The sequence below is a fragment of the Uloborus diversus genome, chromosome 6, assembly GCF_026930045.1.
Source record: "Uloborus diversus isolate 005 chromosome 6, Udiv.v.3.1, whole genome shotgun sequence".
Classification (NCBI taxonomy): domain Eukaryota; kingdom Metazoa; phylum Arthropoda; class Arachnida; order Araneae; family Uloboridae; genus Uloborus; species Uloborus diversus.
The window spans coordinates 75,666,470-75,691,600 of record NC_072736.1 but is presented as its reverse complement, the minus strand read 5'-3'; the positions used below and the strand labels follow the sequence as shown (position 1 = coordinate 75,691,600).

General features: G+C 30.6%; 2 protein-coding genes across 3 annotated transcripts in view; one reads left to right on the top strand and one right to left on the bottom strand.

Annotated features, from left to right (window-relative positions):
• LOC129224672 (phospholipase ABHD3-like) overlaps positions 1 to 10,843 on the top strand; it is a 28,553-nt gene extending 17,710 nt beyond the window's left edge. The window contains exons 4-8 of the mRNA XM_054859217.1: positions 1,673 to 1,718; positions 3,060 to 3,346; positions 4,958 to 5,009; positions 5,218 to 5,383; positions 10,502 to 10,843. Of these exons, the coding sequence (XP_054715192.1) occupies positions 1,673 to 1,718; positions 3,060 to 3,346; positions 4,958 to 5,009; positions 5,218 to 5,383; positions 10,502 to 10,695 (745 nt within the window). The 3' untranslated portion in view covers positions 10,696 to 10,843. The remainder of the gene's footprint in view (positions 1 to 1,672; positions 1,719 to 3,059; positions 3,347 to 4,957; positions 5,010 to 5,217; positions 5,384 to 10,501) is intronic.
• A 4,474-nt stretch (positions 10,844 to 15,317) lies between these two features.
• The window catches only part of LOC129224673 (casein kinase II subunit alpha), a 66,395-nt gene continuing 56,581 nt past the window's right edge, over positions 15,318 to 25,131 (bottom strand). For both annotated transcript variants that reach the window (XM_054859218.1, XM_054859219.1), the window contains exons 11-13: positions 21,726 to 21,874; positions 17,065 to 17,160; positions 15,318 to 15,970 (exon numbers count right to left, since the gene is read on the bottom strand). In XM_054859218.1, coding sequence (XP_054715193.1) covers positions 15,846 to 15,970; positions 17,065 to 17,160; positions 21,726 to 21,874 — 370 coding nt within the window. In that variant the 3' untranslated portion in view covers positions 15,318 to 15,845. The remainder of the gene's footprint in view (positions 15,971 to 17,064; positions 17,161 to 21,725; positions 21,875 to 25,131) is intronic.

Sequence of the window (25,131 nt, the reverse complement as noted above, 5' to 3'; positions counted from 1 at the left end):
GTGATCAGATCATCTTTCTACCCCCCCCCCCCCCCTTTTTGCATTCGAATTCGACCTCAATAGATCGACGCGTTCGCCACGGCGAAACGCTATTGGCTGAAAACTGTATGATGCAACTCCATAGTGTGTTGGAATGCAACTGATTGGCTCAAAATCTTTCTTCCTATTTCTTTTTCAATGAATTTCATAAAATATGAAAAAATAGTCGCTTTTTATTGCAAAAAGTCGCCGTTTTTTTAAAATAGTCGTTTTTGGCCTGTTTTTTGCCAAAAAGGTAGCCATAGTCGCATTAGGTAAAAAATAGTCGCAAAAGTCGCCTTTTTAGTCGCCAATGGCAACCCTACAATATTTTTTTCCTTTCTTTTGCTTATTAATGTGAAAACTGTTTCTATATTTGCCACGTTGTCACTTAAACAGCAGTAAAATAAATAAATAACATCATAGTCTTAATAACTTCTCAGTTTATTCTTCCAAACATCCCTCGTGCTTCCTTTTTTTTTCATTTTGGATATGACTAACCTAGACTGTGATTTTGAAATCCTGAAGTTCATTGAATTGCTTATACTTCTCCAATTATGACATTGAAAAAAAAAAAAAAGATTCACTATATGTTTCTTTCAAAATTTCATCAAGTCTTTCAATAAAAAATATTACAAACTGTGTAATACATATGTATGTATCAGTTTTACCAATTGCAGTAGTACCTCCTGTAAGGGACACCTCTATTTAAGGGACATTTTTTCTGGTCCCAGTCCCTTTGAATTGGAACCTCCATGTGTTTACCTCTGAATAAGGGACACTCTATTTAAGCGACAGTTACAGAGAAAACTTTCAACAATAAATGTACAAATGCATCATACAAAGTATTGAATTTACTGGAATTAAGTTAGAGATTAACGTTTACAAATATGATGTACTGTGAACTTCTTGCTTAAATGTGCATGCATGTTTTCCCCTCTTAGTATTTTTTTCAAGTAAGCTAACAGCCGAAGGATAATCAACGACCCATGAATAGCTTCGTGTAAAAAAACTTGAAATGTCAACTCTAGTTGAAATTTATATCATATTAAATTTGAAATTGCATGAAATCGAACAAGTAATTCATGTATCAAAATAATTCATGTATGTAACAGAACTATACCATTGGCAATTTTTTTTAAATTAAATTTTAATTATTTAAAGAATAACATTTGAAATTTAATTACTTTTGAATTGCATTCAGTATAAATCATTTTCAGCATTTTATCTTAAATAAAATGCTGAAAATGATTTATACTAATAGTTTGTTTGGTACGAAGTTATACTGAGTCAATATACTGCATGCATAATTTCATGTACCTCCGAAGAAGGGACACCTCTATTTAAGGGACAAAATTTTCGGTCCCCTTAGTGTCCCTTATTGAGAGGTTCTACTGTATTTCATATTTAGATTAAACAAAAAAAAAAAAAAAAAATCACTTTTTGCATTTTTTTTTTAAATACCCAGTTTTTGGGTATTCACCCAAAAAATATTTACCTACCCGTTGGGTATTTACCCGATCCACATCACTATATAAAATACATTTTCTCCTTGTTTTATATAGTCTGACAAATTTTTAGTGAACATATTTTAATTTAAATACCAGAAATCATTTTAAATTCATTTCAATAATTCAGAGATTATCTTATTTAGAGCTGTTGTTTTTAATAACAGAGGAAGAGGAGGTGTTGATATTCTTGTAAGTAAAATAAATTCTTTTTGATGATAATAAAACTTGCAAAGTTAATTTGCTCATATTTTTATTTTTTATTTTGTGAAGAATTGATAAACATGACAAAGTTTATTAAAAACAAAAATATATAAAGGAGTTTTGTTTTCAATTACTCCCTGTATACAAGTGTTAGGAAAGTATCCAACCTTTGGCTGAAGAAACAAAAATGCCGTATCAGAAGGGCCGGAAACTTAATCATCCTCAAAGTAGTCTTCTTGGGACTCCGCCCAGTTCTCCCAGTGGTGCTGGAATTGTTCGAAGCATTCCAAAAAGACTTTTTTTTAAAAGGGAGTTTGACTCCCTTTCAACCCCCTCCTCTCCAGAAGACTAGGGGGCCATATTGGGAAAGTAAGGAGTCTGCTGAGCCACAGGAGTCTAGATAAAAATGGGACACAGGAGTCTAGATTTTCATTAAAAAAGTCTACATGAAATGCGAGACTTGTGCTGAAAAGTTGTACTCAATAGCTGGTAGCACCTTCTAAACGATTTCCAAAGGCTGTCATTCAGTTTCTGACTAAATTTGATCTTGATGCAGTGGCACTGCTCCAGTCATTCCAACATTTTTCTTGAACCTAAAAAGAGTGACAAAAGCAGAACACAATACTTCTGTCAAACACTGTTTGCCGGCGACTGACACTATATCCAGACAGGCAAAAATTCATGCATGCACAAAAAGGTTCAAGCTCAGCTGATGCAAGCACGCTTCATTCCTTTCCATCAGGTTTTCAAAAAAAAAAGCCCAGATACGTTTCTAACAGACCTCCTTACGCTTGTGTTAAATTTTGCTTTGAAATAGCTAGCTAATTCAAAACAATTTTACATCCTGTGTGCAAGGCTTGGTTACAGAATGAACCAACCAGGCCTAGGACCCCTAAAAATGTCTAAAAAATTTTCAAACAAAATGAACTTGATTCAAGAATTGGGAACGTAATAGCAAGCCTTTTCCATGCAAGAGTATGAAAATTGTATGTTCCTACCCGTTTTTCACTGAACTGCCTGATTTTTCATCAGTTGCAACTCTAAAAGTTCTAAATTAAATGTAATTATAGTGAAGCCCTCCTAACGGACACCCTTCTTATGCAGACAATTTTTAATTCCTTGATTCCAAGGCAAATAACATTATTAAACCCGTTATGCGGACACCCCTCTATTATGGACAAAAAAATTTGTCCCAATAGTGTCTGCATTACAGGAGTTTTACTGTAGCTGCTTAATACAGCATTATTAAGATAATGTTGCCTACTTTGCTCTTTTTGTTTACTTAAAAGTATAGTTTAAAAGTGGTTCTGTTTTTTTTTTTCTTCACAGAGTCCCCGCACTTATTCTGCCTGCAACACTGAAGATTTGAGAGAAGTGCTTGGCTATATAAAAGAACGATATCCTGATAGACCGATCTATGGGGTCGGCATTTCATTGGGCGGTATCATTTTAGGACATTATCTCGCTGAATCCAGGTCTGATTCTTTGGTGTGTGCTGCTTTACTTATATCAACAGCCTTCGATATCCATGCAGGAGAAGCTAGTTTATCTATTCCAGGCTTGAACCTTATGTTGAATAAGCATCTAACTCAACGATTATTAGAAATGTTAGAGCCGTAAGTATCGATGATTTTTTTGCAAAAAAAAAATAATAATAAAATAAATAAATAAATAAAGACCTGAATAATCTGGAAGCATTTGAAACAGCAATTCTCAACTGCTGGTCTGACAGGTTCACAGGAAAATGTGTCTGGTCCGTAAAGTTTTTACATGTCAGCGTTGAAAGAAAATTTCCTATCCCAAAAAATAATGAAAATTTTATTTGATATTTTTTTCGTACCTTTAAGTAGAATTAACCCAAGAATTGCTTATCTTTAACCTTAAATATTAGTGTTAGTAAATGATAACAAAATCTTACACTTAATTTATATAACAGTTCTACATTCCAAGTCGATTGTCTTTCTTTTTTTGAAAAATCACTGGTCTGCGAAATTTTGCCATTGTTTTATTGGTATGTGAGTCAAAAAAGGTTGAGAAATGCTGATCTAAAATATTGATCAGGGATGAGACTTTTTCGGTGCTATCCTAGAATTCCAATAAGAAAAACTTATGAACTACTTGCTATAATCTGTCAAAGAAATCCTAAGTAGTCATTCTTAAAAACTGAATTTTATACTTATAATCATGCATTAATGCAGAACTTGGATTAACGCTTTTTGCGGGATTGATGAAAAAAAAATTTAGTGAAGAGGGAAAACATACTGAGGTTGACCAAAATTTTCATTAAACCTATAAAATACTTGAAGTTCAAATAGAGCAACCGTTTAACTTGGGCGGTTGATTTCATGAAATTGGATGACGTCAGCGGTTAGTGACGTGGGCCTGCATTGAATATTTTCATGTAAAATTGAATCGGTAAGCTATTAGAACTCTCTAGAATGCAAAAAACAACCCTTTTTTTTTCTTATTTTGGCTGCATTTTATGTATAAATTGAAAACGAAACTTTTGAAAATCTTCGACTCAAAAGGAGTACATTCAAGATATAGAGACTACTTTGTATTGAAACCACTAAATTATTTTCGGACCAAATGAAAACTTCGAGTTAAAGGAATGTTTGAGTTATCGATAGTTACTTAGTAGATAGTTACTTAATAGATTATTTAATCTTTAAAAATTGGTTTCAATATTGAAATTTTTTAGCTCTTCATGGTAATTGCAGTGAAAAAGTTCAATGTTCAATTTAATACTATTTACCCTTTATTTAGGAAACAAAGTAACACTAATGAGAAAAACAGCTATTCAAATGCTTGAAATTTCTTAAATAAATAAATATTTATACCATGTTGACTTATCACTGAATATTTAAGATAGTTTAATCAGGATTCGTTAGATTATTTATTTTTAGATAAGAAATTACAGAATGTTTTGTAAAGGTAACACTCATGAAAGAAACAGTCTCTTGCTAAGAAGTTTTTTGGAATTTCTATAACCTAAGCAAATTAACTTACAAATAATCATCTGGTTAGAAAGTTATAAATTGTAAGGAATTTATACCTAGAAAAGTTTTATTGTTTATAACTACAAAAATTTTCAAATTGTGTCGAACGTAATGCGTCAATGCATTTGAAAATCACCCTATAATCATACATAGCTATAAGTAAAATTTTTATTTTATATACTCTGTGATTTTTGTTTGTCATTAAAAAATGCAAAATTATTCTACCAGGCACAAAGAAAAATTTGAAAATGCCAATGTTGATATGAATTATGTTTTCGAGGTAAGAATTTGGAGATATCTTTTTTTTTCCTCTCTATTTAAAAAATTGTAGCTCTTGCAAGATGTTGTAAAACGTTGTTTTAATTGTGATGGAAAGTAAAAACCAAAGATATATTATTAAACTGCATTGCAGTAATGTTTAATTTTTGTTCATTGTTCAATTTATTTATTGCTTAAATTTTGCTGCTAATATCAAACATCTCTTACAGAGCAAAACCATTCGTGATTTTGATGAACGGTTTACTGCCAAAATTTTCAATTACAAAAATGTTGAAGAATATTATACTGCTGCAACATTAAGGTCAAAAATTCAACAAGTTCAAGTTCCTCTTCTTTGTGTAAATGCTGCTGATGACATGTTTTGCCCAATTTCTGGTATAAATTTAAAAAATCTTAATATTAACATTATATTTATTAATATTATTAACAAAATAATTATACGAATTGAATGCAAAACAATATTATAAACCACTTGTATTTTAACAAAATATACAATTAAGCAATGATTAAATTACAGATTTTTGATAGAAACAATTTTTTAAATGCTATTTAGTGTCATTTTGTATATAGAGCAGGGCTCTCCAACCTACGACCTGGGAGAATATTTTTCCTGGCCTGCAGGAAGCTTACAAACAAAAAAAATATATATTTTTTAATTTGATAATATATTTATTTTTAAGCATTTAAAAAGAAAACTAAGCCAAGTAAATCTCAAAAATCACTACTAAGCAGAGAGCTAAGCAGAGACTACGCAGCCAGAGTTTCAGTTTTTTCCCAAAGTCATCAAAGATAATTTTACAATTGCATTTCTGAGACTTCCATTTCAAAAAATTTCTGGAGGATAGTCACTTGCTTCTTCATTTGATAAAAAATATCCTTAAATGGTGCTTTGGTGAGTTTAATTTCAAACAATTTCTGGGGAGAGATTCCAAATGTGCCTCAACAGATATAGCTTAGAATTGCATTTTTTAAACTTCAATACTAAAAAGTTCCTGGAACAGGTCCTGAATTCTGAGTGTTCTTTTATCATCATCAAAGAAATCCTAAAATGTGTTTCAGGGACTTCATTCCCAAAAATTTTTTGAAGAGAGGATCTAAACCTTCCTTATTTCCTTAACATCACAAATCACCAAAAATAATCTAAAATTGTGTTTTCAAAACTAATTTGTAAGGAGGAAAAACCTTTTTTTCTCAAAGATAACCTGAAATTGACTTTATTTTTGAAAAATAATTTGAGGTAGATAATTGCAACCTCTTTTCCCTTAATTTGACTACAATTGGCTGAAAATGCGAATTTTGAAAATTTCTCCTAGGTAGATGCTGAAACTTGTTTTCCGGGCATCACTAACACCTCCAAAAATTGCGTTTTTAAGACTTCAATTTGGGAAAACTTCCGGGAAATATGACTCAATCCCTTCATTTGTGGCCTTCGATTTAATCAAAGACAGCATAAAACATTTTAGGACATGACTTTTGGTATCTATCTTTTCTTCAAAACAGATTTATTTTATAAATTCACTCATTTCTTTTTTATAAAATAAAATTTAGTATACAAAAATGAAGCATGATGAGTAAGGGCGGTAGCATCAAGTTATTGCCAGGCCTCAAAAACTGGCACTGGGCGAAGGGGCAGCAAAAAACCACTATCTTGTTGTACCTTGACTTGCCCATCCCTAACTTGAATCTTGGCTACACTCATGCCACGAAGCACTTATTTAAAAGATTTACAAAAAAAATTAAACCCGAGGGTGATGGTGTTAGGGGAGCTACTGTTAACTAAATCATATGAATTGAAATATTTTTGGATTGTTGGCCCCCCTCCCCCTTACCTCCAAAAATTTACAATGAGGGCCTTGAGCAAAAAAGGTTGGAGATCCCTGTTATGGAGGAAAAATTAGCTATTGTATACTTTAGAATATTCAGGGAAATCTATGCCCTAACATTCAATTTTTATTTTTTCCCTGAGAATAAATAAGATTGTTAAGGATAAACTGTTTTATATGTTTTATTATTTCCAAGGAAAGTCAAAAGTGCTTATTTTATCCAGTAAGTTATGGTAAATCAAATCCAGGCTTGTGAGAGAAAGAAGCGACTTAAAACTGCTAAAGGAAGTGATTAAAGCCCTAGGAGTTGCAAATTATTTTGTCAAATGCAATGGGGGATAAATCCATGATAAATTCCAGCTGCAATTGCTGTTAAATTGTTGAAAATTACACAAAAAAAAGGCAAAAATTGATGCAGTTTTAATAAAAAATAAAAAGTTCAATGCGTATAATACAGTTAGGTAACGGTGCCAGTAACAGACATGCTTAAGACATCGCTCTCAGGTTGACTCGATTTTCTGAGCCTTTTAATGTATTTAGACTTTTAAAACTATTTTTCTCTCATGCAAGTACATCTCATCTAATGTTTGGCTGCTTTTGGATCCTTTGAATTAGTAAATTCTATTTTTATTTGTTCAATTTCGAAAAAAGGTCTTACCCCCCAGTAACAGACACCGAAAAATCTGATGATATCCAGTAACAGGATAAGAGTCATGGACAAAATTCCCTTTTTCTCTTCAAAATGTGCAAAATTTCTTTATTTTTAGAACAAAAGCCTTATTAAATTTAAATGAACATGAAACACGATCTGACCTCTTGGTAGTTGTTCATAACCTTCCACCACTGCCTTTAAACACCAACGGGCTCATAAAATTCAGTGGGATAACACTAGTTGGTTGCACCATATTCATGGGCCACAGCAACATCAGTTTTACCCCCGCCTAAAATTCTTACTATTAAAATTCAAACGTACGACTGTCTGTTACTGGTGCAGTTACCCTACATAAATTGTTTGAAATAAATGCCTTAACTTTAAAGTTTGTTACATAGCTAATCTTTTCTTAACTTTGAAACCTTTGGACTACCTCTAAATATTTTAACACACTGCAAAATATGAGGGGGGATCCAAAAGAAACCGGACTAATGGTGCGATGCCAATTCTCGATGTAGTAGAGTGTTCTCCAGCTAGATGGCTCAAGTAGAGACCTTCACAAACCAGCTGTGCAAGTGGCGTCAGTTTAGTTGAGAACGTCTGATCATAGTTTTGGTTTTCTCAGATGTTGTTGCTTTCCTCCTGCAAACTCATTATGGCAGATTTGAAAGAACAAACTGTAAACTTGAAATTTTGCTTCCTGCTTGAAAAGTCGGCAACGGAATAGCTTACCAAATGTTTCAACAAGCTTTCAAGAACGCTGCTATGAGCCGTACACAAGTTTTCCTTGAAAATTATTAAACCATACACTTAACTCCGGATTTTCCGCTAGGCAGATTACCCACCGGCTTTCACACGTTCAAAAATGTTTTTTTTGGCAATAATTAATTGAATGTAGATAAATGCACACATTTTAACTTAGTACAAAACCTGTTTCTAGGTAAATATTTTCTCTTTTCCACTTCCTCCCTTCCAATTGCATCAAACGTTTCATGGTCCTGTAAACTGGACTACTTGAAACCTAATTTTTAGATCTACACTACTTACTGTTTCCATACGATTTATGCATGTAGTCAAGTGACTGCACCAATCTTGTTCAAAAAATTTCCCTCCTTTCCTTTATGCTTTTTTAGTATAAACTAGATTGATACATTTCAATTAATCTGTGTTCAACATTTTCTCACATATGTGTGAAATTCATTTGCTATAATGAGCGATCCTTTTTTAGCTTTTACATTCATTTTTTATACAAAATTTTTTTAGCTAGGAACAGTTGAGGTTACTATCAATTTTTCTGAGGGTAGCTAGACTAGTTCCTAGTAATCCATTACGTACACTATGTGCATGCGATCATACATATCCTTTATGCATACATAATGTCATATGAAAATTGAGTAGGGCCCTGTCACAACTCGTGATTGCGAAAAACATAATTTGAATTCAAAATTTCAGAATTCAATTTTTTTTATTATTATTATTGATTTGAAACAGAATGATACAAATCCTAAAAAATAGTGCCTTTGATTAATTTTAAAGGCTTTTGACAGCAAAATATGACCTTTAGAGTGCCTGTGGGAACCCTGCTGGCAGTGTATTTTATGTACATAGATCAAACTTTTTTTGCATCATTTTTATAGTAAATGCAACAAAATTAGAAGGTGAGAGATGCAAAAATTTAAAGAAAAATGAAAAGATTTTTAAGCTCCTCTTTAGTAGCAATTGTAGTATTATTTTTTGTTTACAAATTATACTTTTGAATGTTAATAGTTTCATGGTTTTTAAAAATCCATTTTATGCACACATGCTGTAATAACTTTTTTGTTAAAAATCCAGAAAATCATTCACATCTCCTCCCAAATATAACTGATATTGAAAACCTGAAATATTCATTTGCTGCACTAATGCCTCTATACATTCATAAATTGGTTAATGTATTGTCAATATAATGAGTTTATATTTTGAAACAATTTTTTAAAATGTCAATAGGAATTAAAAGTCTTAAAATCTAGTATTTCCTCCAAATTTTGAATTTGTTTTTCTTGGGTGAATTACACTTGTAAGAGCGTTAAAAGTATATCTGATTACAATACATTTCTTACAGCATACTTATATTTATTTTTTTAATGAAGATTGCTTTACATATTATGATATACTTTTGAAATACAACAATTTATTAGTGCTCTTATTGTACATTTAAGTGCTAAATAAATGCAGATAGTTGTCTTTAAACTGATCTATCGTACAACATCGTAGCTTTCATCGGACTTGAGACCGAACATTTTAAAGCACTGCGGGCAAGTTAAAAATGTGCTTTTTGAGGAATTTCAGAAATTAATTACTCACCCGTTATGAATGATAAGTTTTTTTTAAATCTAAATTTGAGATATCAAAACGTAAGAGTTCTGAAAGTTTCATGAAAATCTGAGATGGTTAGGTTGAGAATAATTTTTCTTGGTTACTCTTTTTTTCTACCCCCTCTCCCACCCCTTTTGACTTTTGTGCTATTCAAAAAACACACACACACACACACACACATTAAAGCACTAATTAAGTAATTTAAAGTAATGTAAAGAATTTTTTTTTAAATATTTTAAATGCTAATTTTGTTAGTGATCTTAGAATTTGATATTTTTAAAGCTTTTTTAGCATGTTTCAAATAAGTTGCAGTTATCAAAACACTAAAGTTTCCAAAACATTTTAGATTTTTTGCTGGTGTTGGAAATTTGGTTCATTTTTGTCCATCATTAAAATAACAGTATTTTTTAAAATCCTTTCAGCATGCATGTTTCATATTTTAACACTGGTCACTTTCAGGTTTTTTTTTTTTTAAAGATTCTTTCTAAATAGTGACTGGTTTTATCTTTTTTACCCACAAAGGGAATAATTACATAAATAATCAACTCGTTATACAGCAAAAACCAATTTTGTTGTGTTAAAGCAATATTGATCCAAAGGCAAATTGCTTTCATATAGTTACAATTTGGTCCTCAACAAGTGTTTTTCATTTTTATTTTTTAGCTATTCCATGCCAAGAAGTTCTCAGCACAAATAACATTGCTATTGTGATATCGTCCCGTGGTGGTCATATTGGCTTTATGGATGGATTTCTGCCTGCAACCCCATTTTTTTCTGAAAGATTGTTCGAACAATATTTAAGGGGTCTTTTATCATTGCCACTCAATCAAAAGAACAAATGTTTATATGTAACTTGATGAATATAGGAGTTGATACATTATTCTGTTAATGATATAAAATTAACTGCTTTATGCATGTGGATGGTGCTAGCTAGCACAACGACATCAAGATGTAGAGCTTAATAAATAATACTTTTTGGCACATTGTAGTTGACGTGGAAATGTTAATTTCTTTCGAGAAAAAAACAGCTCTTAGAAAAATTGATTTATATCATTTTTAGGTCTAAACATGAAAAAAACTGCTTGACTAATTTCTTTCAAAATGAATATAAAACTAAAAGAAAGTGTTTGCTATTTTGAAGAATTTAAAATTAATGGTTTGAGTTATTTATTTTTAGGAACATATAAACAATTTTAAGAAAAAAAAAATGTTGGGAAGTGTATGAAATAATGGGCAATATTACCATTTCATTGATGTTTTCAAAATTCTACGTCAGCTTACAAAACACTATCATAGTTTCTCCCTCTTGGGGAAGGATGGCAGGGTTTCCAAGCACTTTTGCATGAAATTTTGCCCAACTTCATTCCACAAAAACTCGAGAAATTCTCTAACTAAACTTTTTTTTAATTTGCATAAAAAAACTTAAATTTAAAAGTAAAAATTTTAAATAAGTTTAAATTTATAACTTCACACAAAATTAAATAGCTTTGAAAACCAGTAAACAAAAAAAAAAAAAAAAAAAACTACAAAAACCACTCTTCTATTAATGATCATCTAAAACAGGGTTTGCTGATATATATATGTCACGATATGACCCAATATTTATTTTGAAAATATCATATTTTTAACATTTTTTCAACTATGGTATTTGATATAAAACGTATATTAATCATAGTAATAATGTTCATTATTAAAAATAACCAAAAAGGTATGTACAGTCAAATCCCGACTTACGCGAGGGATGCGTTCCAAGACACCTCGCTTAAGTCGGAATTTCGCGTTGTGGAACAAAGTATGTTTAGTAATTTTTTTTTAAGCATACCTAATTTTTTCAGACGTTTGTAAACACCCCTCATATTGTTTCACCATTTATTAACTATAAATTGCAGTATCTTTCACAAAGAACGGAACACCCCTCTTTCTAACCCCTTTAATTCACAATGCAAGAGCAGCTTCCATTTTCATGATGTTAGTATTTTGCTTCGACACTATGCGAGCTTCAGTATTAAAACTTAATTTATAACTTTTACTGATTTCCTTTTCTTGATTTTTAATTATCCGAACTGAAGATTCACTCATGCCTAATTTTCGCGCTATTTTGATGCACTTTTTAAGTGTTCAAGCATGTCCAGAATTTTGACCTTTTCTTTAATCATCAAAAACTTTCTCTTCCCATCTTTGGAAACTTTAGTTGGAAGAAAACGTTTGAGTGCCATTCAATTTTATAAACTTTTATATGTAGAGTGAAAAAAACTGAATGAAGAATACCAAGTGGATATTTGTATAATTGAAAGCAAAGCGATGTTTAGACTAGTACAGTGAATGAACTTCTTGTTTCAGCGATTCCAAAGGGATGAAAGTCTATTTACGAAACCAATATTTAGTGTCAATGAAGCCCATATTAACACTCCGTGATTCTTTTCCAAAAATTTCGCGCTGCAGTCGTAGAATTTGCGTCAGCAAAAAAAATAAAAAAATCATTACTCAGGAAAAACTTGCGTTGTAGCCATTTCGCGTAAGTCGGATCGGATCGCATTGTAGCGGAATTCGACTGTACTATATTTTTATGATGTATAATACATCATTAATATAACAAAGTAATATAATATTCCTTTTTACTTGTTTTTCATATTCATAAAATTATTAGTAATGTAACAATTTTAATTCATATTAAAAGTGCCTAACTAAATTTTAAACATAGCTCAGACAAAAGGAAAATTTATGACTGTGCACCGACTAATGCATATTATTTATTTCTGATTCATATAACTGTAAAAGTTTTTAAGGGGTCACAGTACCTTTCGAACATTTTTCTTTAAATTTATGAATATTGTGTTTTTCTTTGAAACCATAACATACATACTCATTTTGCAAGCAATAATTTATTTTCAAAATCTTAAAATATTGCCCACATTTTTTAAAAATTCAAAATATTTAGGGAAATTTCAAATTTTTAAAATCCCTAAAGCTTTTTTGTTTTTACACTTATTTAAAAAAAGATTTTTGCTAATCAATCACAATATTCATATCTAAAAATCTGTGCATTCATTTGTTTATATATGTATTGGAACATTTTCTGTGATTAATTATGTAAAAAATCGTATTTTTTTAAAAAAAATTTTGCTCCTAAAGGTATAACATGCTCTAAACATTTGAGTAATTTATAAAATGCTTATCCAATGCACAGTTTTTTTAAATATATTATCCTGACTGCAAAAAGTATTACTTTAAAGCTGTATCTTTAATAGATAAAAATTCTTAGGGATTCTAATAATGACATGAAAACACACACACACACACACACACAGAAAAAAAAAAAAGATCACCAAGAAATAGTAATTTAAAATTTTTTCTTTTGCATAAGAACACATAGCGAGCATGACCTAAAACTACTCTTAACTTTTTAAATATTTGAACTAAAGTGATGAAACTTTTTCCCTGTGTTTGGAATAATTTTATTGTTTTGAAATAAGCAATAAAATATTTTTTAATTGTTTGATCAGAAGAAAACCGAGTGAAACAGCTAATGCTAAATTAACTCCATTAATATTGATCAAAATGTAAAATGAAGTATTAGATATGAATAATGAAAGAAACATTAATTTTAAGTCTACATATTGCAATTATAATATAAGAAAATAAAGAGTGATTAGAGGATGCATTTACTATTTTGAGCACTTTAGTTTGTGGTGTGCTAATTGAAAATATTGGATGTGTTTCAAAATATCAGATATTTTCCAAATTATCATAATATTTTCAAACCCTGGTCTAAAATTACATTTTTGAGAAGTTAATTTCAAAACATTTATGGGCTAGAGTCCTTGAACCTCATCCCCTTTTAAACATCAAAACACTTCTTATGACAGCCCAACACAAATTTCCTTGCATATCATCATAAAAGATGGTCAACAATTTTTTTTAGGACTAGAATTTGGAAACACATGAGAAGGAACGTCCTTGACCCCCCCCCCCCCAGCATTATTTAAAATCATACAAAGAGGAGTCCGTGAACTATTCTTCCGATGCCAATAAAGATGGCTTAAAACTGTGAAATGAGAAATTTAATTTCAAAAAAAAAAAAAAAAGTGGAGAGCCTGCTCCTACATCATTAAAAGTAGTCGATAATTTTATTTCTGGGACTTCAAAAACTCTATGAGCAAAAGTTTAACTTTAGTCCTCTACAGGGGAGGAGGGGGCACCTACATCTTCATTTCGGAGTGAGGAAAAAAGCTTTAAAACACAAAGCATTTTTTTTAGAAGGTATTTATTTTGTTTTCAAATTTGTCATAAGTCAGAGAACTGCTTTAACTGCTTAAAACAGCTGTACCTCTGTTTGGAAACATTGTGCAGATATTCAGACAGGCCTTCACTTAAGTAAATGTCAGTAACTGTAAAAAGCTGTTGGAAAAACTCTTTATCGAATGATTCATCACAAAACAGCAAAACAGCCTGCATCCATAACTGAAGCGTGTTTAAAAAAGATCTTATTAAAAAGTTTGTTACTGAAACACTACAGTTTTATAAATTAAAAGAACTCAACTGCTCTTGATTGCAAATTACAAATGATATAAATACATGCTTGGGTCTGTTCTGTGGTTGATAGATAATATAATTGCAAATTTAAAATATTTATTAAAAATAAATATCTTAAAATAAATATAAAAAAACAAAAGCAAAAATAAGCGCCTATTTTTAAAGTCAAAATTTTTAATTGCAGCAATAGATTACAACAAAAAGAGTCAACCATTTTTTAAATAAAAATTATTTTTGATTGTAATACTTAAATCGGTAGTTCTGAAAATAAGCATGCATGTAGGATTTGTAATGAATGAATTTGGAAATAGTATAGACAAATTGAATAAGACCAGTAGTTTCATAAAAATTTTACAATTTACAAATATTTTACATATTGATTGGGGAAACTTAATTAAAATATGTATATATAGTTCATAGTCACTTTTTAAAAAGGAATTGCATACAAAACATTTATAAGGAAGCTTACCTTAAATTGTCTATGACAATCACATGTGAATTTCATAAAATAAAAATTTACAGCAATAAAGCACCATTTATACAGGACTTTTTAAATTTTCTATTAATACTCATATCATCAATTAGAATGAAGTTCAATTGATAAAATCATTTAAAAGATTGTAAAAGCAAAATATTGTCATCTGTAGCTTTAAATGCACTTTTTTACAGCCTCAAAATAATAGCTCTATATGTTGGAGCACATTAAAAATTTCATAGTAACTACTTGGAAAAAGAAACCACTTAAATGCTAGTAAGTAAATTTTTAAAACTATATAAAACAAATTAAATTGCACTTGGATTTTTTTATTTTTCTTTCTTTTACTTTTGTTTACACAACACAAATACTTAACACCCTACACTTTTAGGAAACAAGAGTTATGGCATCATTTTTGTTATTGCTACATACATTTATTCCAAAAACTAATCACAGATAAATTTAACTTAAGACAGCTTTCCTTTTCCTTTTATTTCAAAAAATGCATACAAATGGAAGTAGTAATTGATCCAGTTAAAAATGCAATTGTAATAAATTTCTAATGTCTTTAAGATATGATTTTTCAGTCAGGATACTAGGTACATAACTATAGATGAATGCTAAAAAATGATTTTATCCCATTTTATTTTTTTTTTAAACTAATGAGAAGCATATAGTAAACTTTGACAACATAATTCATTTTATCAGCTCTTGCTGGTTGGTAAAAGATAGCAGCATAGGAAAGAAAACTAAACAAACATCAAGAGTCGGTGAGAGATCTTAGTCTAAATGGCAGCACTTTTTACCCGTGTTAGCCGATGGTGGATACTTCGGCAACATTTTGACATATATCTGGTCTGCTGCCTTCTTTTGAGACTGCTGTTAAGGATTGCAAGGAATTTGGCAAGAAAAGTCCAAATTTTCCAAAGTCTGATGGAACAACCAAAACTGCTTGAACATGAAGCTCAAGCATATATTTGCAACTTAATGAAGTTGTAGCTAGGTCATGGAATCAGTCTTAATGAGATGGGCTGCCGTTGCGTTAGGTATAGATGTAGTACTCGGAGAAGAGATGGGTGAAGTCGGCATGCCAGTCATATTGCTGGAACTAAGAGCAGCATTTACTAGAAAAAGAAAAACGGATTTAAGGAATAGCTCATTCTTAAAGACATTCATTTCAAAAACTTGCATCATAATACATTTTTTTTGAGCAGATATATACATATACATACAGTCAACCCTTGTTTATCTCCGTTAATTGGTTCCAGACTTGACCGCACCACGATAAGTGAATTTCCGTGAAGTAGGATTCTCTATTATATAAGTCTCATATTTTCATAGTTAAAGTAGCACGTTTTTAAGCTTCCCTACAGCCATCTAGACATGAAATAACTCTCTTGGAGTCACCATTGCTCTTATATTACCCAATATTTTGGGTAAAATAAGAGAAAATAAGACAGATTAGAAGTTACAAATATCACACTATTAATATTGCAAATAATGGATAAAATGTAGACACCAGAGAATAATTGAATATTTCATTCTTTATCTCTTATACTAACAGTTTTTAAAAACCAGAGTATTTTTTTTAAAATATCGATTTATGCATAAATCATGATTCTTACAGTCTGTTATTCCTTCCAGCTGTTCAAAAAATCTTATAGCTGCCTGTAAGCCATCAAAATTTTCTTAAAACTTGCCCAACAAAAGTTTCTACCTAAAATGCTGCAAAGCTTTTAAACTAATTCTTAACATTTGAATACTTTTATTTTTTTTTAATCCATTAAAATTACAGACGTTCTAAATTAAAATATCAGAAACAGATCTTAATTTATTTTCAACTATACCGTAATGATCACACAATGAATTTTTAGTCCCAGATTATTTTTCACTTTTGTTATACTAATTATCAAAGATCAAAATTATAAAACAGGGCTTAAACTTAAGAGTAGTACAGCATATTTTGGACAGTACATTTTAAGAAACAAATTACAGTTGACTATCAAAAATCTAGACTGATGTGACCGAAGGTCAAATAATAAACAATGTCAGTTTTGTTGTAATTTGTCCAACGTAGAAAAATCGCGTTGGTCTTACACTTTTTTTTTTTTTTGAAATTCAGATTTTCGGTTCAGATTTTTGCGATCAGGACTTGTGAGAGCTGACTGAATACGAAAGTTAAGTTTTTAGGGGAGGAAGGAATAAGAAGCAGACTCACCAGCAGCACTAGATGTCACTGGAGGGGGAGAATTGCTGTGACTGCCCATGTGTTGTGATTCAACAAAACGAGGTTTTTGCTCTTTTGCAATGTTATCTAGAAAGTAAAGAAAGAAATACTTGAGCTAGTTTTTTTAGTTGCTTTGATAAAAAATAACTGATTTCATTTTCAGGAAAGGCCAAATACAGTCAAGGATGAAGCTCATTTTCCCTACACTCATTTTGTAGCCCTTTGCCAGATTCAACAGACCCCTTCCATTTCTGCAAAGCTTAGACAGGGTTCATACACTTGTGGTTGAAAAAAAATTCCCTGACTTTTCCAGGTTATTTTTTTTAGAAAATTCCAGGTTACTTGCTTCATTCAAAATTAAGTTTAAGTAACAATATTTTCAACATACAGTGCACTCCCTCTATCTTAACACTCTCTAATGTGAACATCCCTATATTCTGAACACATTTTGATGATCCTGGCGAAACTCCATAAACTAAACATAGGCTGACCTCTATGTACTCTGAACATCCTATAATATGAACACCCGAGTATTATGAACGCTATTTTCAATCCCCTTCAATTATCACCTCTCTATATACTGAACATGTTGACAATCAGTCTCGGGAATTCCTATAAATTAAATTGGAAAGCCTAAAATACATTCACGATTTTATCACTGATTGAGTGGCATTAATGAGAAAATGGAGAGAGGAAGAGGAAAAATTATTTTCTTGTATATTACTGCATCACATGAAATCATTCAGCTGAGCAATATGAGCCTGGAGTTTCTGCCCCTGAAATTTATTTCAAGAATCCAACCTCCAACTATTGTATCAAGTTGTTTTCAAGACCTTTAAAGTTACCTTTAGGCAAAATGCCGCTGAGAATTACCCGGAAGCATTTTTACTTGGATGATAGCACATACCTTGTTGCATGAGGATACACAATGCAAAAACAAATTTTATTATTTTTTTTTTCAGGTATTATACCGATAGCTGTATTGTAATATTTTATTGTTGAATGTTACGTTAAACTTTTTAAACTAAAAAATAAATAACTAAATGCAAGAGTTTAGGTCCTACCAACTTGAATTAGACATTGCACTAGCCACCAATCCAAAATTCAACACCTCAGTTACTGGTATAGCTCACTGGGCAAAGGACTGAACATAATCCACTAAGGCAATAGAATACATATACATGCTTTGTGCAGTCTCCCCCTATAATGAACACCCCCATAATCTGAACACTTTTGTTCAGTCCCATGAGTGTTCAGAATAGAGAGCCACTTGTGTGCCTGTGAAAAACGTCAATAATGACTGTATTTGACAATATCAGAATTCGAGTTTTTGACATGTCAGGTCAAAAACCCAACCTTGGCTACCACGGATAATTTCTAGAGTCAATTGCACGTTTCCTTCAGCTTTCTACTGGTATTTCAAAGTCTTTCAAGAATTTTTGGTTTCCATGATGAGAGAGGAGTAAGATAAAGCAGAAACAAATGCATCGAGAAAACTACTAAACAAGCAATAAAAGATATTGAATCCTAAGCGATGTGTCGACCAAAACTCGCTTTTGGAACAATCTTGGGAGCAGGAAAAGGGCGAGTTGGAGCAGTAAAACGATGAATTAGGAATTTGGAGCAGTCTGGAGCAGTAAAATTGAAAATTTGGAGCAGCTTGTGGTAGCAAAAATTTAAATTTTGCATCAATTTAGAGCAACTATGTATATTTCACACAGAAACACGTGTGACATCATAAAATAATAAAGGAGATTAAGGATGCAAAAACACCATAACTACAACTACAAATTGAAGCTCTCTTAATTCTTTTTTTTTTTTGGTCTATAATTTTTCACAAATGACAAGTCCTGTCCCGCTCTACTTTTTCTTACATTTTTTTTATTTAAATTTAGTGCACACATTTACTTTGCTTAATGCTTTAGTGCACATTTAAGTGCTTTGATACCTATTTTTAAAATTTGTTTGATTTTATGTAACATATCCAAAAAGGCTTTTAAAAAAGCACAAAAGAATGGTTGAATTTAAAAACTTCACCTCAACAAATTACAAGTGAGTTTTAAAGAGCTATTAGATTTTTTTTTTTTTGGTATGTTAAGTTATTCACTTATATTTGATCTTATTATTACTATTATTTCTTGGCATATATGCTTACATACTGAACCACTTGATTAACAAATCTGAAGACCAAGCAAAGGCAACATTAAAACCTTTTATTTTTAACTGTTTGATATTTAATCACAAAATTAATAATGAAATTACATTGAAAAAGAAAATGATTTTGAGAAATGATGTCACAGAAAAGGAATTTTTAAACACACGTGAAAAAATTTTAAGACAAAAAAAAATAAATAAGAAATAAAAATTTTAAGCAGACTAAGAATATGGAAAAGATGCCTGAATTGAGAAACTTGAAATGTCTGCATATTCATTACCAGAGCATAAGAATTCCCAGATTTTTGCTATCTTAAGTGTCTCCAACCAAAATTAAAGGTCAATTTTCTGTCCTAAAATGTTAAGAAACCCAAGATTAAAAACTGGTGAACAATATTAAATTTTGCAGATGGCATTCTGGAAACAAAAGATAACAAAGGTTGAAAATAAAGATCAGTGCAAAATTTTTCTAGTCAAAGGAACAGGATAACATAAAAAATCGGGACTAAGGCAAAAAATCGTAAAAACAAGTTCCAAATGCAAACTTGATGATAACTGCCAAGGCCGACAGTGTCAATAGCTGCAAAGAACCATGTGTGATCAGCGAAAAGATTTTTGAATGTGTTGATCTTTCGATGTTCAGGTACATAATTTGATTTTGTAGATTTTTCTATTGGATTTTGTTTTCCTTATTTATTCAGTGTTTGTTTTTGTTCTTATAGTTGAAAATAGTTACTTATATAAGTAAATAATTTGATTTGTCGTATTATTCAATAGTAATTGTTCTTTATAACGTTTTTATTAAAGCATTGTTTATTTGGCAAAACACTCGTCGGGGGGGGGGGGGGGGGGGGGGGGATGTTTCACTTGCTAAAGGGCACGGTTACGGTAGCATGGTTGCTTGGTGCGTTAAGGGATGAACTATGTAGTGGAAGGATTATTTTGAGCTTTAAAGCTATTGTTAATATTTTTATGTGTTTCAGCAAATAGTTTTAAATTTCAAAGATACTTTAATAGGTTTTTTGAAAAGGTGTGTAAGCATTTTAGTTGAAGAAAAATAATCCTTTTCATATCAGAAGGGCGGCATGGATTTCTTGTATTCAACGGAGTTCCTTTAACTTCTTAGCACGAGCATTGCCGTGCGGGTATTGCTAGTTATAACTATTTTTTAATTTTACATATTTATCTAAGGTGGATAAAGAGGCAATAAAGAATTATTTAATTAATTAAAAGATGTTGAAAGGAAGAAATGAAATTTTAAGCCCTTTTTTCTCGATACTTATCGCAAGAATTTAAGGGATCAATGTTCCTTTCTCTACTTATTTTACTCTCAATTTCTTAGTCCCAATAACATATTATAGAGAATAAATAAAATTAAATTTTCAGGGGCAATTAATACAGTCAAAATTTTTGTTTCTTAGCTGATTTTTGAAAATTGTGTTCCATGAAAAATCCATTGGTGATTAGGAAAAAATGAAGTTCATTTCAAGTTTTAGCATGAAGAAATACATATGACGGGTACAGAAGGAAAACTGTCAGTCAAAAAGAGCTTATTTTCAGAAAAACTCATTTCAATGTTAGACTGATGTGCTTTTTCCCCCCAATACCATCTATTTTCGAACAAATATTTCAGCGGACTTATGGAGTTTTGTCAAAAGATAGACTGTTCAAAAAAGTATACTTCAGCAACCACTAGACTGCATCATTATTTTTTTTCCTCGTAAAAGCTGACTTAAGGGGTTTTCTCTCTACACCCTTCATGAAAATTTAAGAAACATGATACAACCCAAAATTTGATAGTAAAATCCTTCTGGATTATGTTTTGGATAAGTACCGTAATTTTTTTACCATTGTTTTTTTGTTTACAGTGCTGCTTATCACAGTGAACCAAAAACTTTCCCACAGTATATCAAAGCAAGCTCGTTCTCTTCTTTTATAACTATGTTTCTTCTGCTTTTGAACTCAAAACTGCTCTCACCAGTAAATAACTCATACATAACACCAAAAGAACTCATACACAATTCAGCCAATTAGAGTACAAGGAGTACAAGAAGTTCAAGGCAGTACAGTAGTAGTGAAAACAACCATGCTAATAGCAAATACAGCTATGCAATTTCGAAAATAATTATGGATGTTTTAAATTAAAAATAGTAAAAATTTGATGCTAAATCATTTCTCTCATCAGACATAGAAAAAGAAAATAATTGGTTCTGCCAAAAAGTAAAAACTACAACGAGACGCACATGATGTAATGAGACATTATTATATTGAATAGTATGTGCGTGCACAAACTACTTTTTTAAGCTTAACGAAATAATCTTCAATCACAAGGTTGATCAAAGTTCTACTAAACTTTATATTTTAGTTCATCTTCAACAATATTCTATTTTTACAATTCAAACTCTGTTTCACACTTCTAAAATACAATTATTGCATTGACATTTTCTATTTTTTTAACCTCTACTTGCTTGAATAAAAAAAAAAAAATTAAAGCTCACAGAAATAGGGATGATCCATAGCTTCACGAGCAGTAAGTCTTTCTTGATGGTCATATCGCAAAAGTTTATCCAAGAAATCAAGAGCTTCTGGAGTAACAAGATGTTGATTATCACTGTGCACAAAGCGCTCCCATCGTTTGCGGGAATGCCTATAAATTAAAATTACTTTTAATAATCAAAAATGTAATTAAAAAAACCATAAAAAGTATACAATAAATCCTGATTGAGGCTCAGTCCTTATGGTGCATGAAAAGCTAAGGAAAGAACTAATGATGAACAAACACAAATTGACCATTTTATTTATACAAATCTAAGCTATGCCTCATATAAATGTCAAATTCATTAAAATTGAAAATTATTTTATTTTTTATTTTTTAAAGGGGTGAGCTTCAGATTGGAGTAATATCGTAAGTTTAATTAAAAAAAACAAAAAAACAAGCTTATTGCACATAAGGATAATGAAAAATTACTTCTACAGAATAAATTACTCCACAGAGGAAATAATTTATTCTGTAGAGGAAATTTTTCATCATTGATTACTGATAAATCATAACCATTCACTTAGTTTTTACAGGAGTGAGTTTTCAGGTTGCATTCCAGACAGGGTTGGCCGAATTGGACCCAATGGGTTTTTTTGAAAAAACCCATTTAAAAAACCCATTATTTAGCCCACTTTTGGGTTTTTTAAAAATTGAGAAGTTTTTAGAAAAAATTGATTAATTTAAATACTTTCACAATTTAAATTTATTTTTTATTTGTTCTTTACCACAGACAATGGACATAAGAAGAATTTTGAACTTAAATAGCATTTCTTAACTCTTGACTACATTTAAAAAAATACTTCAAAGGTTTTAAATAAATATATTTAACTTTTTCTTTAACTGAAAAATAACTCAAATTATCTTGACTAAGTCCTGTCACGTCTGATTTTCTCAATATTTGTAGATTGTACAGAGGAAACTACTCTAGCCAAAAGGCTTTCATGTTAATAATTTTCTGCAAACCAACACGTCACAAATCTCAAATAAATAAGGTATATTTTTTAGAAATTAACAGGTTTCTCAAACAGTTAGACAGAAAACAGAATAGGATGTACAGTATTTTCAATATCTTACGAAAAAGTTTAATATTTACACAGAAATAGAAAAGCAGGCAACATAAAGTTTAAAGAAATGTGTTGATTAAGCTGGAATTCAGTAAAAAGGAATTTAAACTACTTGAGGTTCTACAGTAGTTTTGCGTAACAAAATAAAATACAATAAAGTAAAATGCAAAAAAAAGTAATTAAAAACAAACAAATGAACAATAGATTTTATCAGTCAAGAAGTAAATTTGCCTTAACTGTTGGTAAAAATAGAAACTAAAAAATCTGAAACTTTCTTCGGTTTTGTCGTCTTTTATACTTTTCTTTAGAAAACGCTGAATTTTAACTCGTTTTCCAGCTTTTTTTACCCCAAGACAATTTTTGTGCTTTGTCAATATACTTACGCTACAATATGCTACAAGTACCCCACACTTTAACTAAAAAAAGACAAAAAACCCTACATTTCTTTTAAAAAACCCAGCTTTAGTTGGGTTTTTTGGGTTTTATTTAAAAAAACCCAAAAAACCCTGGGTCCATGGGCTTTTTTTAAAAAAAACCCGGGTTTTTGCCAACCCTGATGCCAGAACTCCCAAAACTCCTGCATTCTTTTGTAGGTTAGTATCAGGAATCTCTTCTCTTATTGATTGTTATGCTTTTATCTCTCCACCTCCAGGGGATTCTTTTTTGTAATGTTTATTTACTTCAAATACAACAATCAGGGCCGTAGTTATAAATTTTGATAAAATAGAAAACTAGTTAAAATGCAACTCTAGAATCTTCTTAATTTTTTTTCTCCACTACTTTTTCATATTTGATGCCTCCTTTTTGAAAAACTTGATCTTTTTGCATCCAATATACAGGGTATCTGCTACATTCAAAGTTTTGAAATCCATGATTTTCCATGACTTATGCTTGTAAATTGTCATGACTCACGAGATGCAATTTTTTCAGAAAAAATGTTCATTTTTCACAAGAATGTCTGAATTAGAGTTTTGTGAAAATAAAATTGCAGTTATCTGATGTATACTTTGTAAAAATTTCAAAAAAATTCAAATTAAAGTGAAATTTTACGGGCTGAGTTACTATTATACCTAAAAAACAATTAATGCAATAATAAATAGTGATACAGATTAAAATATGAATTAGTTTTAAATTAAGCACATACATCTATAAATCTAAAATTTTCTACTTTTTTTTTGTTTCCAACAAATTGTACATAAAGTTTAAATAAGTATAAACACACAAATAAATTTACTTTTTTCCACAATCTTTCAACAAACAAAAATTTTGAAAAAAATTTTAATTGTAAAACTATTTTCTGAAATAAAAGAATCTTCAAACTTGAGGCAATAATGATGTAGAAGATAAAATTACTGGATGATAGCTGCTCACCTATCCATCCTTAATTAATTCTTTAGACCAATTTCATTTTTTAAAATTTTCATTTATTTAAGACACTGGGGAAAATTAATAATGATTTTAATGAGTAACTAACTAGGGTGCAAATGATTTAAAGTTTTTGAAAGAAAGTGGAAAAATCAGAAGTGAACAAGTACTTAACTGTACAATAATACCAAGGGTGCAAGTGAACTCAAGTAAAAATTTCTGAAGACTGAAATTTTCAGAAAGTATTTCCCCCCTCTCATAAAAACTCTTCAAATATGCATATAAAAATCACTGGAATAAAAAAAAAAAAAATAAATAAATAAATAAAAAAAAAAAAAAAAAGTTTTTTTTTTTTTTTTTAAATGATTTTTCAGTTTTAAATTGCATTGTCAGTCCAAAATTGTTGGAAACACCAACCCAAAATTTTCTGATCGCCAACACTCATGAATAATACACATAAAAATTGTTAAAAATGATGCTAAACACAAAATTGCTAATGCTCATGCAGCAGAATTACATACTAAAGAAAAACAAGTTTTATAGAAGAGGATGCAATCAGATTTTGGAATGTGTAAAAAACCGGGATGCATGCGTAAAAGCATAAGAATCGCAAAAATGCATGAAAAATTTACTCATCATCTCTAATAAGTACAGTGCTCTCCAGATTACCTACAGTATTGAGTGGAACGAGTGATGCGGATAACCCGAAAAAGTCTTAAAATGTGACACAAATAAGAAAAATCTTGTCTTTGCATAAAAACTACTGAATGGTACATAATAAGAATAAAACATGCAGTAAGTGCATTAAAAATTAATTTCATTTTATGTACCATTGCATCTATAAAAGCAGAAAAGAAAGTGAACGATAACGCCTAGGTAAGCTAATCTAATCTAATCTCACTAATCTGTTGCTTTTGTGTAACATGTCCTTCAAAC